Source organism: Nerophis lumbriciformis, linkage group LG24 (genome assembly GCF_033978685.3).
Source record: "Nerophis lumbriciformis linkage group LG24, RoL_Nlum_v2.1, whole genome shotgun sequence".
Taxonomy (NCBI): Eukaryota; Metazoa; Chordata; class Actinopteri; order Syngnathiformes; family Syngnathidae; genus Nerophis; species Nerophis lumbriciformis.
Genome location: NC_084571.2, coordinates 26483221 through 26501876, shown reverse-complemented (window position 1 = coordinate 26501876; position 18656 = coordinate 26483221). Strand labels below are relative to the sequence as shown.

General features: G+C 42.7%; 1 protein-coding gene across 1 annotated transcript in view; it reads right to left on the bottom strand.

Moving 5' to 3' along the window:
* The window catches only part of LOC133620385 (ATP-dependent RNA helicase DHX58-like), a 31320-nt gene extending 13151 nt beyond the window's left edge, over positions 1–18169 (bottom strand). Inside the window, exons 1-5 of the mRNA XM_061981847.2 lie at positions 17817–18169; positions 8679–8883; positions 8423–8613; positions 2393–2506; positions 2174–2306 (exon numbers count right to left, since the gene is read on the bottom strand). Coding sequence (XP_061837831.1) covers positions 2174–2306; positions 2393–2506; positions 8423–8613; positions 8679–8883; positions 17817–18041 — 868 coding nt within the window. The 5' untranslated portion in view covers positions 18042–18169. The remainder of the gene's footprint in view (positions 1–2173; positions 2307–2392; positions 2507–8422; positions 8614–8678; positions 8884–17816) is intronic.
* Positions 18170–18656: the final 487 nt, after the last annotated feature.

Genomic DNA, 18656 nt, shown 5'->3' with positions numbered 1-18656 from the left:
CCACAAATTAATCCCGCATAACAAACACCTTCCCCCTCCCGTCCGTATAACCCGCCAATACAACTCAAACACCTGCACAACACACTCAATCCCACAGCCCAAAGTACCGTTCACCTCCCCAAAGTTCATACAGCACATATATTTCCCCAAAGTCCCCAAAGTTACGTACGTGACATGCACATAGCGGCAAGCACGTACGGGCAAGCGATCAAATGTTTGGAAGCCGCAGCTGCATGCGTACTCACGGTACCGTGTCTGCGTATCCAACTCAAGGTCCTCCTGGTAAGAGTCTCGGTTGTCCCAGTTCTCCACAGGCCAATGGTAAAGCTTGACTGTCATCTTCCGGGAATGTAAACAATGAAACACCGGCCGTGTTTGTGTTGCTGCAGTCGGCCGCAATACACCGCTTCCCACCTACAGCTTTCTTCTTTGCTGTCTCCATTGTTCATTGAACAAATTGCAAAAGATTCACCAACACAGATGTCCAGATTACTGTGGAATTTTGCGATGAAAACAGACGACTTAATAGCTGGCCACCACGCTCTCCCAAAATGTCCTCTACAATCCGTGACGTCACGCGCTGACGTCATCATACCGAGGCGTTTTCAGCAGGATATTTCGCGCAAAATGTAAAATTTCACTTTAGTAAGCTAACCCGGCCGTATTGGCATGTGTTGCAATGTTAAGATTTCATCATTGATGTATAAACTATCAGACTGCGTGGTCGATAGTAGTGGGTTTCAGTAGGCCTTTAAATAATGCCTCTGATTAGTGAGCGACCAAACACTTATCAGAGACAGGTGAACATAATGAGCAACCATGGCAACCAAAACAAACTCAGGAGGTGCACAAACAGGAACTAAAGGAGTCCAAAACTAACAGAAAACACAAAAACATGATCCGGACCAAGGATCATGACAACAGGAGTAAGCAGAAGGCCATAGATCAGATCTGGATATGGGGTCATCTGTTTCCTCTGCACAATAGGCACAAAAACCTTATTTATTGTGGTTATTTTTAGCATTATTTTCGGAAACAGGAAACAAACCAAAACAAAAACCGGTACAGACTTTGATTTACCTAAAATGCACGGATGGTTGCTTTGTCTATAGCGCAGGGTGACATAATTACTTCCAACAATAACTGCTTTGACAAACTCATTTATGAATAACACAAAATAGAAAGGCACTTGTTCCAGGACCTATTTCAATCATTTTCTGAAAACGTTATCAAAATCTGTCCATAGTATGTTGCTAATACAAACCCTGGCAAAAACATAAACTCATTTCCAGCAATGAGAAAGTTATTTAATATCCAAATCGGCACACCGGAAAAAAGTTACATTCTTCTTACTGGGTTGCGTAATTCAATAGACCTCATGATCGAGTTACGCAACCGGTTGCTTTTTTCGAGGAAGCTGCAAAATTTGACAACGCTCCCTTTGAATTTCTCTGGCTCTGGCTCGTCGCAATTACCGCTGTCTTGTTGTGTGTGACAGTGTCAGTAAGAGCGTGCAGTGAGACAATCTGACGGAGTGAGCCGGCCAATCATCATCCCCGCCCCTTCTCTCTGCATGCAGTGGAACATCCATCCATCCATCCATTTACTACCGCTCGTCCCTTTCGAATTGCGGGGGGTGCTGGAGCCTATCTCAACTGCATACGGGCGGAAGGCGGGGTACACCCTGGACAAGTCGCCACCTCATCACAGGGCCAACACAGATAGACAGACAACATTCACACTCACATTCACACACTAGGGCCAATTTAGTGTTGCCAATCAACCAGGTGCATGTTTTTGGAGGTGGGAGGAAGCCGGAGTACCCGGAGGGAACCCACGCAGTCACGGGGAGAACATGCAAACTCCACACAGAAAGATCTCGAGCGCAGGATCGAACCCAAGACCTTCGTAATGTAGAGGTCGAAATATGACACCTTGCACTTCATTCAACCCCACTGTGGTAACGAGCCACTTCACATTGTGAGTAACGGCAATGATGGGAACAGTAAATAATTGCATGACTCGTTACTGCAAAAAACAACGCAGTTACTACCAACACTGTTACTGACGTGTACTAGCCATGTTTGGCTAACTTTTACTGAAAATAAATATCGGCTCCAAATATCGGTGATCGGCCTCGGAAAAAACATATCCGTCGATATCAAAAACTAACCTCTCTTTTCCAGCTGGACCACGTCTGATTCGTATTCTTGCGTGCCCAATTTTCTCAGCAGGATGTCCGTGGGGGGATCCATGAAGATGTGGATCTGCTGCATGATCTCCTTCAGGTGATCTCCAAAGGGATCCTACGCAAGAAGTTAGACATGCAGTATATACATGGCGCTCTCTAAATGTATGGACATCCCGGAAGGCAATTTGTTTTCAATCCTACCTCGGGTCTTTTTTCCACAATGTCAAAGGTCCTTAAGGGTCTTGGTACTTTCATGTTAAGTTCCCAAGTGGACTTGTCGGCTGAAACGATGACAGAGTCCAAGTTGGCGCACAGCTGTGAGGGAAAGACATCATGGCTTCAACAACTAAATTCAAGCTTTATTGTCATATACTTAAGACACATTTATAGAGTCAGATACAACACTATACAATTATTTAAGTACATTAAAGGCCTACTGAAACCCACTACTACCGACCACGCAGTCTGATAGTTTATATATCAATGATGAAATCTTAACATTGCAACACATGCCAATACGGCCGGGTTAGCTTACTAAAGTGCAATTTTAAATTTTGCGCGAAATATCCTGCTGAAAACGTCTCGGTATGATGACGCCTACGCGTGACGTCACGGATTGTAGAGGACATTTTGGGACAGCATGGTGGCCAGCTATTAAGTCGTCTGTTTTCATCGCAAAATTCCACAGTATTCTGGACATCTGTGTTGGTGAATCTTTTGCAATTTGTTCAATGAACAATGGAGACAGCAAAGAAGAAAGCTGTAGGTGGGAAGCGGTGTATTGAGGCAGGTGTTGTGCCGGATGACGCACCCCCGCCGTAGAATGCACCCCCTGACTGTTGTGCCGGATAACACAGCCGGTGTTTCATTGTTTACATTCCTGAAAGATGACAGTCAAGCTTTACCATTGGCCTGTGGAGAACTGGGACAACAGAGACTCTTACCAGGAGAACTTTGAGTTGGATACGCAGACGCGGTAGCGTGAGTACGCATGCAGCTGCGGCTTCCAAACATTTGATCGCTTGCCCGTACGTGCGTGCCGCTATGTGCATGTCACGTACGTAACTATGGGGACTTTGGGGAAATATATGTGCTGTATGAACTTTGGGGAGGTGAACGGTACTTTGGGCTGTGGGATTGAGTGTGTTGTGCAGGTGTTTGAGTTGTATTGGCGGGTTATATGGATGGGAGGGGGGAGGTGTTTGTTATGCGGGATTCATTTGTGGCATATTAAATATAAACCTGGTTGTGTTGTGGCTAATAGAGTATATATATGTCTTGTGTATATTTACTGTTTTAGTCATTCCCAGCTGAATATCAGGTCCCACCCGCCTCTCACAGCAACTTCCCTATCTGAATCGCTCCCACTGCCCTCTAGTCCTTCACTCTCACTTTCCTCATCCACGAATCTTTCATCCTCGTTTAAATTAATGGGGAAATCGTCGCTTTCTCGGTCCAAATCGCTCTCGCTGCTGGTGGCCATGATTGTAAACAATGTGCAGATGTGAGGAGCTCCACAACCTGTGACGTCACGCGCATATCGTCTGCTACTTTCGGTACAGGCAAGGCTTTTTTATCAGCGACCAAAAGTTGCGAACTTTATCGTTGATGTTCTCTAATAAATCCTTTCAGCAAAAATATGGCAATATCGCGAAATGATCAAGTATGACACATAGAATGGACCTGCTATCCCCGTTTAAATAAGAAAATCGCATTTCAGTAGGCCTTTAAAAGACTTAATTATGTAAAAACTAAGGGTGTCTCAATCCAAGCTCTTTCTCTTTGGCACTCATCGAACGTGGACGCTTTCCCATTTCTCCTGCTTTCTTCTTTGTTTGGTCTTGTCTTAACTTTCTTGGAGTGAGAGGGGTTGGGATATTATAAGCATCTGCTTCATCCAACCCCTTTTCAAGCCTTGCATAAATGTCCCTGCCAAAATGTTTAAAAAAAAAAAGTGTGTGTTGTTATACTGTGCAGGTTTGAAATAAATAATTCAATCAAATCAAAAACTTTCTTGGAGCCTTTTTTGCACTGCTCTCCAAAATCTGAACAACGGAACTGATCAACTTACCTCTCAACGAAATTGACAAGATCTCGGGTTCAGGGGAACCTGCCTGTCCTGACGGAACGGTTGTTGCTGGACACACGACAGACTCTTGAGAGAAGTGGAGTGCTGTGTGCCTGGCGACCCTTTCAGTCCAGGACGATGAACATATGTATCTACCGTATTTTTCGGACTATAAGTCGCAGTTTTTTTCATAGTTTGGCCGGGCTCCAGTGCGATTTATATATGTTTTTTTCCTTCTTTGTTATGCATTTTCGGCAGGTGCGACTTATACTCCGGTGCGACTTACACTCCGAAAAATACGGTATTTATTTGGAACCATGATAACACGACATCTGCGTTGCTGTGGTGTTTGGACAAACTGGAAGATGCTGGTAGCCGTTCAAAGTACACTAAAGCTGCCACCAGTGATCGGAGGACGCGTGCAGAACTCTGGGCAGTCTATGACTTTTTGTGATTTTGAAATAAATCGCAAACTGGACAACATCTTGGGGACGCCGTCTGCTCTGCATGGCAAATTAAGATGAATTTGAGGACCGGAAATAGACAACTGGAGCGAAAAGTTTGAGTTTAAACGCAAGCATTCTAATCTGGATTGTTTTCCCTGGCTGCAAGCGACGTGACAAGGTTGTCGCCTCGAGAGTTCACTAGGGGACAGTGCAGCAAAGACACAACAAACTCTTTCCCTGTCTCTCATGGACACACACCTCTCTTGTTGTTGTTGACTTTTGACTGGCTGTGTTAGCGCATTTGAGACAGCACCAAGGTCGCAAAACAGAGACACTCAGCAGGTTTATACACACACACACACACACACACACACACACACACACACACACACACACACACACACACACACACACACACACACACACACACACACATGCATTCAGGGAAAATACACACCAGACACACATGTACCCCACCCCTTCGACGCTTCACCCCCTGTGGTAAGATAGAAAACGGAGCGGCTTTGGGCCGGATGCCCGCCCACTTGTTGCAAGTCTGGAGTTGTATGCCGTAATATGTACATGTGCTCTGTGATTTTTCTGGTTTATAACGAAACACACACCCCAGGAGTTTAGTTTGGGACTAGCGTTTGTTTCCTCCTCTTTCCCTCATGTTTACCATTTTTCCACCTTTTACGGGGTGCCACCCTAGGAGCGACCCATCAGTGTTCCTGTTCTGTCACCCTGTACAATGTATATCTGCTCTTGAACGGATCTGTGTTATGTGGAGGGGGCGTGGTCGGCGCACCTGCTGCAGGAGTGGGGTGTGTAAGGAGCGGCCTCGAAGCACAGCTGGCAGGTGATTGGATTACCCAGTTGGGGATGATCATCCAATCACCTGCCATGCTTATCAGCAGCAGCCGGGCCGAGACATACAGAGGGAGTTGGAGCAAGCGGACACATACACGCAAGACCACGCCTAGACGAGAGAGAGAGAAAAAGCCAAAAGAGACTGAAAAGTCGCCGAGCAGAGTGCTGACTTGGTGTGTGTAGCCAAAATAAAACATTGTTCAAACCAGACTCCCGGGCTCCCAAGAAGGTCTATTGCGGTCAGGAGAACCCACAAGAGGGAAACCTCCACAGTTGTACTTTTCATGTACAATGACAATAAAGTGCTATAATATCCTATCCCACTGATACTGGCCTGATACCAGCAACAACAACAAAAACAAGTATGGTATGATATCGGCTTGCATGTAAAATGTCCGATACAGGCAGTCCAGTGAACATCTAAAGGTCATCCAATAAGCACACAAGGTTGGTCTTTTCTTTTTTAGTCAAAAGGTAAACATGGCAACTACACAACAGCTAAGCATACAATAGCAGACAACGTAATAATAACTGAACAATATTGGAGTCTGAAACAGCACATTTGTTATTATAAACAAGTACCAAATAATTATAGTTGTGTATTACTTACACATACAAAGTCTCCAAGGCAGAAGCGTATTAGAAAGTATCCAGTAACAAAGGTGTCCGCATCATTGAACTTACTGCTTCATGAACTTAGTGAATTATTGTGGCTACCAAGTGTTACTAAAAAACAATTATAACTCCAATTCAACTTAAAGACAGCGTAAGTCCCTTTTGGTCCTGGGTATGACGTTAAACTACATCCAGGCATGAGATGGGAGGTTGTGTGTGGGGTTAGTGAGTCCTAACTAACGTCTATAAAATGCACACAAAGAACCGTTTGCACCTTCTCTTGTGACTGGCGGGCGGTCAGCGCCATAAAGCTGAGCGGGTCCCTGGGTAATTGGGGCGCGGACAACCAACAGGACAGACTAAGTTCAACAGCCCAGTAAGGCAATTAGTCTAGGAGAAGGATCTCTGATATAAAATACCCCTTCCAACCCGCACCAAGCCAGCGTGGAAGGTGTAGGCTAATAACCAGCATGAAAAGTACGCCAAGAAGACGGCCCGCAGTCTCCAGCAGTTCCAGAGGGAACAGTGCAGTGGCAGGGAGCAGCTAGAGATCGTTCACTATGGCAGAAACATGCTGAGGCTTTCGTCCAGCAGTGGACTGACAACGGCTGATGATGAAGTCCCTTCTTGAGGATTCTTAATTAATAGGTTAGTATTTTTTTATACCTAACATTGTTCTGTTTGACTAATTTCACTTGATCAAACCTTTTCTAGCGGATAGGTCAGATTAATATCGGTACTAAAAGACTGGAGGTGTTTAGGGCCCGGTAGCGGGCCAGAAGGAAGACCCAGGACACATTGGGGGGACTACATCTCCCAGCTGGCCTGAGAACGCCTCGAGATCCCGCGGGAGGAGCTAGACTAAGAGGCTGGGGAGAGGGAAGTCAGAGCTTCCCTGATTAGGCTGCTGCCCCCGCGACTCGACCTCGGATAAGCGTAAGAAGATGGATGGATGGATGGATATTGGTCCCATATTGGTATCGTGTCGGAAGACAAAGAGTTGTATGGAGACACCTCTAAAACTATGAGAATTTTCAAAATATTTTACTATACAAATAAATGTACTTTATTGCTTATTATTGGTTGTAATAACTATTTGAAAATTCACATTTTGATCTCTCAACAACTAAATTAGAGTACATTTACAAGACTATTTTGTCAAATGTATTTTAATTAGAGATGTCCGATAATGGCTTTTTTGCCGATATACGATATTCCGATATTGTCCAACTCTTAATTACCGATTCCGATATCAACCGATACCGATGTATACAGTCGTGGAATTAACACATTATTATGCTTAATTTTGTTGTGAGGCCCCGCTGGATGCATTAAACAATGTAACAAGGTTTTCCAAAATAAATCAACTCAAATTATGGAAAAAAAAATGCCAACATAGCACTGCCATATTTATTAACATGCCTCAAAACAGCAGCTTGGAATTTGGGACATGCTTTCCCTGAGACAGCATGAGGAGGTTAAGGTGGGCAGGGTTGGGGGAGGGGTGAAGGAGGGCGGGGGAGGTTGAGGTGGGGGAGGGGTAGCGGGGGGTGTATATTGTAGCGTCCCGGAAGAGTTAGTGCTGCAAGGGGTTCTGAGCATTTGTTCTGTTGTGTTTATGTTGTGTTACGGTGCGGATGTTCTCCCGAAATGTGTTTGTCATTCTTGTTTGGTGTGGGTTCACAGTGTGGCGCATATTTGTAACAGTGTTAAAGTTGTTTATACGCCCACCCTCGGTGTGACCTGTATGGCTGTTGACCGAGTATGCGTGGCATTCACTTGTGTGTGTGAAAAGCCGTAGATATTATGTGACTGGGCCGGCACGCAAAGGCAGTGCCTTTAAGGTTTATTGGTGCTCTGTACTTCTCCCTATGTCCGTGTACATAGCGGCGTTCTAAAAAGTCATCAATTTTACTTTTTGAAACCGATACCGATAATTTTCGATATTACATTTTAAAGCATTTATCGGCCGATAATATCGGCAGTTCGATATTATCAGACATCTCTCATTTTAATACTTGTTATTCATAATTAATAAATCAATTCTATTAAAAAATAAAAATATAATATATAAAAAATTTAAAATGTTCACTTTTTTTTCTAGATTTGTAATAGAGATATAGTGGCAAAATAAATTAAGCTCTATTTCAGAATATATAATTTTTGATAATCATTGTTTTATGAAGCAATATATAGAGTTAATAAGTGGTAGAGAGAAGAGGTGGTGGTGACCTTGAGTACATGCAGCACTGCTTTGTCCAGACTCTTTACCCCGGCCACGCCTGGCGACGCCGTGAGTCCAAGAATCTGAGGCAGCGTTTCTTCAGCGAGCGTCTTCTTGTGCAGGTAGTCCATCATGATATGGTTGTAGACCATCTTCTTCTGGGTGTGGTGGCACTCGTCCACAATCAGCAGGGAGATCTCTGCAAGGCAGCCTGAACTTGAGTCGCCATGGCGGCGTGGACCTCACGAAGGTATAGTGACTCACCTGACAGCTCCACGCGCTTCTCCTCCTCCGTGCTGACCAGAGCGTTGTGTAAGAGCTGCGCCGTGCAAATCACCACGTCAGAGTCGCGCAGCACCTTGCCGAAGAAATCTTTCTCGATGCTTACGCCGCTCACCGCCACCACCTTGTAGGACGACGCCAGGGCGGGAGCGAACTCTTTGCTGTAGTGTTGGTCCACCAAGTGGATCTGTACAGGAACACGAGTGATTTTTGAAAATATAATGTACAAATAACTGTTTTACTATGTCACAGCAAGACCCTGTTGATTTTTACAATATAATTTACAAATAACTTTTACTATGTCACAGCAAGACCCTGTTGATTTTTAAGATATAATGCACAGCGAATTGTTTTGCTATGTCACATCAATGACACTATTGATCTTTACAATTTAATGTACAACTGGCTGTTTTACCATGTTACAACAAGGACACTATTGATTTTTACATTATAATGTACAGCTAACTGTTTTACTGTGTCATAGCAAGAACCCTGTTGATTTAAAAAAAATAATATAATGTACAAACCCCGTTTCCATATGAGTTGGGAAATTGTGTTTGATGTAAATATAAACGGAATACAATGATTTGCAAATCCTTTTCAACCCATATTCAATTGAATGCACTACAAAGACAAGATATTTGATGTGCAAACTCATAAACTTTTTTTTTTTTTTGCAAATTATCATTAACTTTAGAATTTCATGGCTGCAACACATGCCAAAGTAGTTGGGAAAGGGCATGTTCACCACTGTGTTACATGGCCTTTCCTTTTAACAACACTCAGTAAACGTTTGGGAACTGAGGAGACACATTTTTTAAGCTTCTCAGGTGGAATTCTTTCTCATTCTTGCTTGACGTACAGCTTAAGTTGTTCAACAGTCTGGGGGTCTGCGTTGTGGTATTTTAGGCTTCATAATGTGCCACACATTTTCAATGGGAGACAGGTCTGGACTACAGGCAGGCCAGTCTAGTACCCGCACTCTTTTACTATGAAGCCACGTTGATGTAACACGTGGCTTGGCATTGTCTTGCTGAAATAAGCAGGGGCGTCCATGGTAACGTTGCTTGGATGGCAACATATGTTGCTCCAAAACCTGTATGTACCTTTCAGCATTAATGGCGCCTTCACAGATGTGTAAGTTACCCATGTCTTGGGCACTAATACACCCCCATACCATCACCGATGCTGGCTTTTCAACTTTGCGCCCATAACAATCCGGATGGTTCTTTTCCTCTTTGGTCCGGAGGACACGACGTCCACAGTTTCCAAAAACAATTTGAAATGTGGACTCGTCAGACCACAGAACACTTTTCCACTTTGTATCAGTCCATCTTTGATGAGCTCAGGCCCAGCGAAGCCGACGGCGTTTCTGGGTGTTGTTGATAAACGGTTCTCGCCTTGCATAGGAGAGTTTTAACTTAACAACTGTACCGGTAGTTACTGACAGTGGGTTTCTGAAATGTTCCTGAGCCCAGTGGTGATATCCTTTACACACTGATGTTGCTTGTTGATGTAGTACAGCCTGAGGGATCGAAGGTCACGGGCTTAGCTGCTTACGTGCAGTGATTTCTCCAGATTCTCTGAACCCTTTGATGATATTACGGACCGTAGATGGTGAAATCCCTAAATTCCTTGCAATAACTGGTTGAGAAAGGTTTTTCTTAAACTATTCAACAATTTGCTCAAGCATTTGTTGACAAAGTGGTGACCCTCGCCCCATCCTTGTTTGTGAATGACTGAGCATTTCATGGAATCTACTTTTATACCCAATCATGGCACCCACCTGTTCCCAATTTGCCTGTTCACCTGTGGGATGTTCCAAATAAGTGTTTGATGAGCATTCCTCAACTTTATCAGTATTTATTGCCACCTTTCCCAACTTCTTTGTCACGTGTTGCTGGCATAAAATTCTAAAGTTAATGATTAATTGCAAAAAAAATATTTTTTATCAGTTTGAACATCAAGTATGTTGTCTTTGTAGCATATTTAACTGAATATGGGTTGAAAAGGATTTGCAAATCATTGTATTCCGTTTAAATTTACATCTAACACAATTTCCCAACTCATATGGAAACGGGGTTTGTACAACGCGCTGTTTTACTATGTCACAGCAAGAACTACCCTGCGATGAGGTGGCGACTTGTCCAGGGTGTACCCCGCCTTCCGCCTGAATGCAGCTGAGATAGGCTCCAGCACCCCCCGCGACCCCAAAAGGGACAAGCGGTAGAAAATGGATGGATGGATGGATGGATGGATGGAAAGCAAGAACTAGAGATGTCCGATAATGGCTTTTTTACCGATATCCGATATTCCGATATTGTCCAACTCTTAATTACCGATACCGATATCAACCGATACCGATATATACAGTCGTGGAATTAACACATTATTTTGCCTAATTTTGTTGTGATGCCCCGCTGGATGCATTAAACAATGTAACAAGGTTTTCCAAAATAAATCAACTGAAGTTATGGAAAAAAATGCCAACATGGCACTGCCATATTTATTATTGAAGTCACAAAGTGCATTATTTTTTTTTACATGCCTCAAAACAATAACAGCGCAATACTTTTTCATAACATGATCACTACTGCCTAGTTTCTCTTGTTATATTCTTATTTTACTGTTATATTTTTATTCTCGTTGTTGCTTTATATTTTTAGTCTTATTGTAATATTTTTCTATTCTGTTTCCATTTATACCCCCATTATTTACTTTTTACTTTTTAAATTCGATCCCAATTCTGTACACTGCTGCTGGAATTTTAATTTTCCTGAGGGGACTTTCCTGAAGGAATCAAAAAAGTACTATCTATCTATCTATCCAAATAGCAGCTTGGAATTTGGGACATGCTCTCCTAGAGAGACTATGAGGAGGTTGAGGTGGGCGGGGTTGGGGTGGGTGGGGGTACGGGATAGCAGGGGGGTAGCGTCCCGGAAGAGTTAGTACTGCAAGGGATTCTGGGTTCTGTTGTGTTTATGTTGTGTTACGGTGCGGATGTTCTCCCGAAATGTGTTTGTTATTCTTGTTTGGTGTGGGTTCACAGTGTGGCGCATATTTGTAACAGTGTTAAAGTTGTTTATACGGCCACCCTCAGTGTGACCTGTATGGCTGTTGACCAAGTATGCCTTGCATTAATTCGTGATGAGAACAGCCGGTAGATATTATGTGACTCGGACGGCACGCACGCAAAGGAAATGCCTTTAAGGTTTATTGGCACTCTGTACCTCTTCCTACGTCCGTGTACACAGCGGCGTTTTAAAACGTCATACATTTTACTTTTAGAAACCGATACCGATAATTATGAAACCGATAATTTCCGATATTACATTTTAAGGCATTTATCGGCCGATAATATCGGCAGCCCAATATGATCGGACATCCCTAGCAAGAACACTATTGATTTTTCCCATATAATGTCCAAAAAGGTGATTTTACTGTCTCAGCAAAGAACACTATTGATTTTTACAAACTATTGTACAACTAGCTGTTTTACCATGTCACAACAAGGAGACTATTGATTTTTACACTATAATGTACAAGTAGCTGTTTTGTGTCACAGCACGAACACTATTGATTTTTACAAACTAATGTACAACTAGATGTTTCACCATGTCTCAACAAGAACACTATTGATTTTTACATTAAAATGTACAGCTAACTGTTTTACTGTGTCATAGCAAGAACCCTGTTGATTTTTAAAAATATATAATGTACAACGCGCTGTTTTACTATGTCACAGCAAGAACACTATTGATTTTTCCCAACAAGCTGATTTTACCATGTCTCAGCAAAGAACACTATTGATTTTTACAAACTATTGTACAACTAGCTGTTTCACCATGTCACAACAAGAACACTATTGATTTTTACATTATAATGTACAGCTAACTGTTTTACTGTGTTATAGCAAGAACACTATTGATTTTTCCCAACGAGCTGGTTTTACCATGTCTCAGCAAAGAACACTATTGATTTTTACAAACTATTGTACTACTAGCTGTTTTACCATGTCACAACAAGGACACTATTGATTTTTACACTATAATGTACAAGTAGCTGTTTTGTGTCACAGCACGAACACTATTGATTTTTAACAACTATTGTACAACTAGCTGTTTTACCATGTCACAACAAGGATACTGTTGATTTTACATTATAATGTACAGCTAACTGTTTCACTGTGTCATAGCAAGAACCCTGTTGATTTTTTTAAATATGATGTACAACTAGCTGTTTTACTACGTCACAGCAAGAACACTGTTCATTTATCCCGTATGACTCACGTTTTTTCTTTGGATCCTTAAAAAAAAAAAGGCAGAGCCCTCCTGTTATATACAGCAGTGTTTTTCAACCACAGTGCAGATACAGTCTGGTGTGTCGTGGGAGATTATCTAATTTCACCTATTTGGGTTAAAAATATTTTTTGCAAACCAGTAATTGTTGTTGAGTGTCGGTGCTGTCTAGAGCTCGGCAGAGTAACCGTGTAATACTCTTCCATATCAGTAGGTGGCAGCCGGTAGCTAATTGCTTTGTAGATGTCGGAAACAGCGGGAGGCAGTGTGCAGGTAAAAAGGTGTCTAATGCTTAAACCAAAAATAAACAAGAGGTGAGTGCCCCTAAGAAAAGTAATTGAAGCTTAGGGAAGACTATGCAGAACAAAACTAAAACTGAACTGGCTGCAAAGTAAACAAAAACAGAATGCTGGACGACAGCAAAGACTTACTGTGGAGCAAAGACGACGTCCACAAAGTACATCCGAACATGACATAACAATCAACAATGTCCCCACAAAGAAGGATAAAAACAACTAAAATCTTCTTGATTGCTAAAACAAAGTAGATGCGGGAAATATGGCTCAAAGGAAGACATGAAACTGCTACAGGAAAATACCAAAAAAAAGAGAAAAAGCCATTAAAATAGGAGCGCAAAACTGCACACAGGAAAACAGCAATAAACTCCAAATAAGTCAGGGGGTGATGTGACAGGTCGTGACGGTACACCTACTTTGAGACAAGAGCTATATTGATGCATGCTTGGTTATGTTTTAAAGTCATATCCAACAATTGCGAGAACTGAGTTTTGTTTTTTAATGATGTCTGCTGGTGGTGTGCCTCTGGATCTTTTCAACGCAAAAAATGTGCCTTGGCTCAAAAAAGGTTGAAAAACACTGATATAGAGGATCTTGGACTCCTGTTTCTGATTTAATTCCTTAAAAACCAGTAGAGTGTTCTTAACATATAGAGCAGTGGTGTCCAAACCTTTTGGCTCGGGGGCAAAAAAAAAATTGGCCGGGGGCCAAAAGCTTACTCCAGGTAAAGCACTCCTTCTCAAACAGATGGGTTAGGGTAGGGGTGGGGGGTGCGTGTGACCTCAAGGAACATGCTTTTTGTGCCCTACCAGAATGAGGATGTATTCCGCACGTTTCTCTTACACTTAATACGAGACGCACCGGCCAACGAACCCCCCACACATGTTATACCGTCGGAAAGGGGCTGTTTGCGCCGATAGTGGTACTTTAAATTGGGACCATTTCGTGTTACCATGGAAACGCTAATCACAAATAAACGGGGAAAAAATGGGTCACTAGAATGGGTACGCACCTTTTATAATAGCTGATATTTCCAGCAGAACGCTCCAAAAAGGCAAAACTATCTCCTTTTTTTTTTTTTTCAAGATGGCGCTGCTGTTGGCAGGAGCTCTGTGCTCTTGTGTCATCCTTTTGAGTTTCCCTCTTGTTTTCATGTGTTATTATATATTAGGGGTGTAACGGTACACAAACATTTCGGTTCGGTACGTACCTCGGTTTAGAGGTCACGGTTCGGTTCATTTTCGGTACAGTAAATGATAAATAAATGATAAATGGGTTATACTTGTATAGCGCTTTTCTACCTTCAAGGTACTCAAAGCGCTTTTACACTATTTCCACATTCACCCATTCACACACACATTCACACACTGATGGCGGGAGCTGCCATGCAAGGCGCTAACCAGCAGCCATCAGGAGCAAGGGGTGAAGTGTCTTGCCCAAGGACACAACGGATGTGACTAGGATGGTAGAAGGTGGGGATTGAACCCCAGTAACCAGCAACACTCCGATTGCTGGCACGGCCACTCTACCAACTTCGCCACGCCGTCCCTTAATAAAACAACAACATGTACATTTTTTGGTTATTTTTTTAACAAATTTGCAATATCTTTCACCAAAAATATTTTTCTTAGTGGAATATTTGATGTGAAGTAATGGGAACCTTGGATAGGTCAATAATTCATAATAACATTGATTTTGATTCAATATTATGTTTTGAGCAATGACAGTTTGAAAAAAAAAAAAAAACAGCTTTGTTTTATTAGTCAACATTGCAACTTTTTCTAAATTACATTTAACCTTTAAGCTTTTTTATTTCACTTTTGTTATGTTTTTGCTTATTTTAATTAGACTGACCATACGTCCTCTTTTGCGGAGCTGTCAGGGCGGAGTTTCTTATATGCCTCAAATGTCTGGCATTTTGAGTATTGTTTACACAACGAGCATTACGCTACTTAATATGTCCGTGTGGAAACTCGTTCGGTACACCTCTGCACCCAACCGAAACCCCCGTACCGAAACGGTTTGATACAAATACACGTACCGTTACACCCCTAATAAATATATACCGGTATATATTTCTTGGCCTTTTGGTTCGGGACCCTTTGGGACATTGACTAGGTGTGGCACTTTCGTGACTTCTGCGGTGCTTTTTTGTGGACTTCTGGATCTGCCTCCCGGGAGCCTTTTGGCCATGGAGACCAGCTGCTGGGTTTCTGCCACACCAGAGTCCGTTAGAAGAGACTGGAGGAGATGCAGATGAAGAGACAGGGCTGCGGAGCTAGCGCTGAGCGCCGGAACGGACAGGTTTCACAATGTCTTGGCTGAATGAGCAGGTATCGGACACCTCAGTCTCCTTAGACAAGTGGTTCTTAACCTGGGTTTGATTGAACCCTAGGGGTTCGGTGAGTCAGGCTCAGGGGTTCGGCGGAGGTCAAGACACACCCGACTCATCGTGTAAATAAAAACTTCTCCCTATCGCCGTATTACGGATACGGCAACAGCAGAAGTCAGACTGATTTGCAGGTGTGTAATTTGTTGTGAGTTTATGCACTGTGTTGGTTTTGTTCTTTGAACAAGGTGATGTTCATGCACGGTTCATTTTGTGCACCAATAAAACATGGTAACACTTTAGTATGGGGAACATATTCACCATTAATTAGTTGCTTATTAACATGCAAATTAGTAACATATTGGCTCTTAACTAGTCATTATTAAGTACTTATTAATGCTTTATTCGGCATGGCCTTATTATAACCCTAACCCTCTAACCCTGGCCCTAACCCTAACCCTAACCCGAACCCTAACCCAAACCCGAACCCTAACCAAATAACTCTAAATTATGTATTTGTTACTTAGAATATGTTCCCCTATTGTCCAAAAAACTGTAAATTAAGTCTTTGTTACTTAGAATATGTTCCCCATACTAAAGTGTTACCAAAAACATAATAACTTTGTCTTGAATTTGAAAAAAAAGGAGGGTTCGGTGAATGCGCATATGAAACTGGTGGGGTTTGGTACCTCCAACAAGGTTAAGAACTACTGATTTAGACGCATCCTCGCTCATCCATGCGGACTGGACACTGGCCGAGTTAGTGGGCGGCCGAGAGTGGAGTCGGCTTTGCTTTGTTGGGTCTGCTCCTGTCTCTGGCCATGCTCCCTCCACCCCAGCAGACGATGGCGTGGAACACCGCAGAGGCCACCACAGTGTATATGTTTCTTTTACTTTTCATTCATAGCTGCATGTAAAAGATGCTGGTTGCATCAGCTCTGCTCTTTTAATGTATTTAATGTCCTTTGTGTTCTTTAATGTTTGATGTTTCCCTCTTACACACATGTAAGAGGGATATGTGTGCTATGGCTATGAGTTGTTTTTTCCCTTGGCCTCAGTCTGGACCCCCTTTACAGGGGCCCAGGCTTAGAACTATTTTTTTTTTCTCATCCCCCCCATTGTTTACTTGTATCTCACCTGTTTTGTAAGGGGCGCCGGAAGTTGGCAGATCCGTCAGCGATCCTGTTCTGTCTCCCTGTAATGTTTGTCTGCTCTTGAATGGGATTGTGCTGAAATTTTTAATTCCCCCTCGGGGATTAATAAAGTATTTCTGATTCTGATTCTGTAGCTCAGCACTCTATGCGACACTTGTTAACTGTTAGCATGCTAGCATGTTACCATTAGCTTGCAAACATTTTTAGCTACTTTTGCTACTGTTTAGCCCAGAGTCATACAACTTGGTATGTGACACTTGTTAACTGTTAGCATGCAAACGATAGCATGCTAGTAAGCTAACTTAGGCTTGCTAACTTTTTCATCTATTTTTACACTTTTTTTTCTATTTCCGCAGCCATACACCTTTGAGTCGTATAACTTGGTATATGAAACATGCTGACTGTTATCATGCTATCGTTAGCACACATGCTAAGTGTTAGCATTTTTATGTAAACATGTTACTGTTTTAGGCTAACTCTGTGGCTCTTTGTGTACAGTTACACCTAAAAACTCACGGATTCAGACACTCGGCACCATCTAATAAGTATAGCGGCTTCCGGCGAGGGCAGCACGGTGGAAAAGGGGTTAGTGCATCTGCCTCACAATACGAAGGTCCTGAGTAGTCTTGGATTCAATCCCAGGCTCGGGATCTTTCTGTGTGGAGTTTGCATGTTCTCCCCGTGACTGCGTGGGTTCCCTCCGGGTACTCCGGCTTCCTCCCACCTCCAAAAACATGCACCTGGGGATAGGCTGATTGGCAACACTAGATTGGCCCTAGTGTGTGAATGTGAGTGTGAATGTTGTCTGTCTATCTGTGTTGGCCCTGCGATGAGGTGGCGACTTGTCCAGGGTGTACTCCGCCTTCCGCCCGATTGTAGCTGAGATAGGCTCCAGCGCCCCCCGCGACCCCGAAGGGAATAAGCGGTAGAAAATGGATGGATGGATGGGCTTCCGGCGACCCCCGGCCAGAGGCCCATCAAAATTTCCGCGAGAATTTTCTAGTTTATATTATTACATTTGAAGTGTGGTGTTTTGTATTTACCATGTTTACCAGGACCACCACTTTCCCCTGCGGCCTCGTTTCCAGGTGCTTCTCGGCCACGTAGACGGCGGCACGCGTCTTCCCAGCTCCCGTCGGCAGCCAGATGATGGTGTTTTCTCCTCGCAGAGCCCTCTGGACCACCTCCTCCTGGTACGCGTACAGTCTACAGTCCGACATCCTGCACTGGACTATGATGAAATTAGCTTGTTTGCAAAATGTAACCATCCGGAAGGTAGCATAAGCATGTTTTAAGTACAAAGTTGTATGACTCTGAGGTGTTTAAGTACAAATGTGGCTTAAAAAGTTGCTAGTATGTTAACATTAGGTTGATTGATTGATTGAAACTTGTATTAGTAGATTGCACAGTACAGTACATATTCTGTACAATTGACCACTAAATGGTAACACCCGAATAAGTTTTTCAACTTGTTTAAGTCGGGGTCCACGTTTGAGTTTGAGTTTGAGTTTGAGTTTGAGTTTATTTCGAACATGCAAGTATACAACATGATACATCACAATCTCCAGTTTCTCTTTTCAACATGTTCGAAAAGGAGTAGGAAGAAGCAAAGCTTATTTAATCCTACCCCTTTTCTTTTACATAACAGTTGCTAAAACTTTTGTTCACTTCCTGTTCTCAATTTATTCACAATATACTCCATAAGTAATCACAATAAAATAAGTAAATAAATAATAATTGGTGAAGTAAGTTACATTTCATATGTTGAGATAAGTAAGATTATTTTGTGAGTGAAAGAATGAAAGAATGGATGAGTTAAATAAATTCAGAATGTTTATCATGGTTCTTCTTCTTTGTACTTTGTAAACACTTTAAGTTTGAAG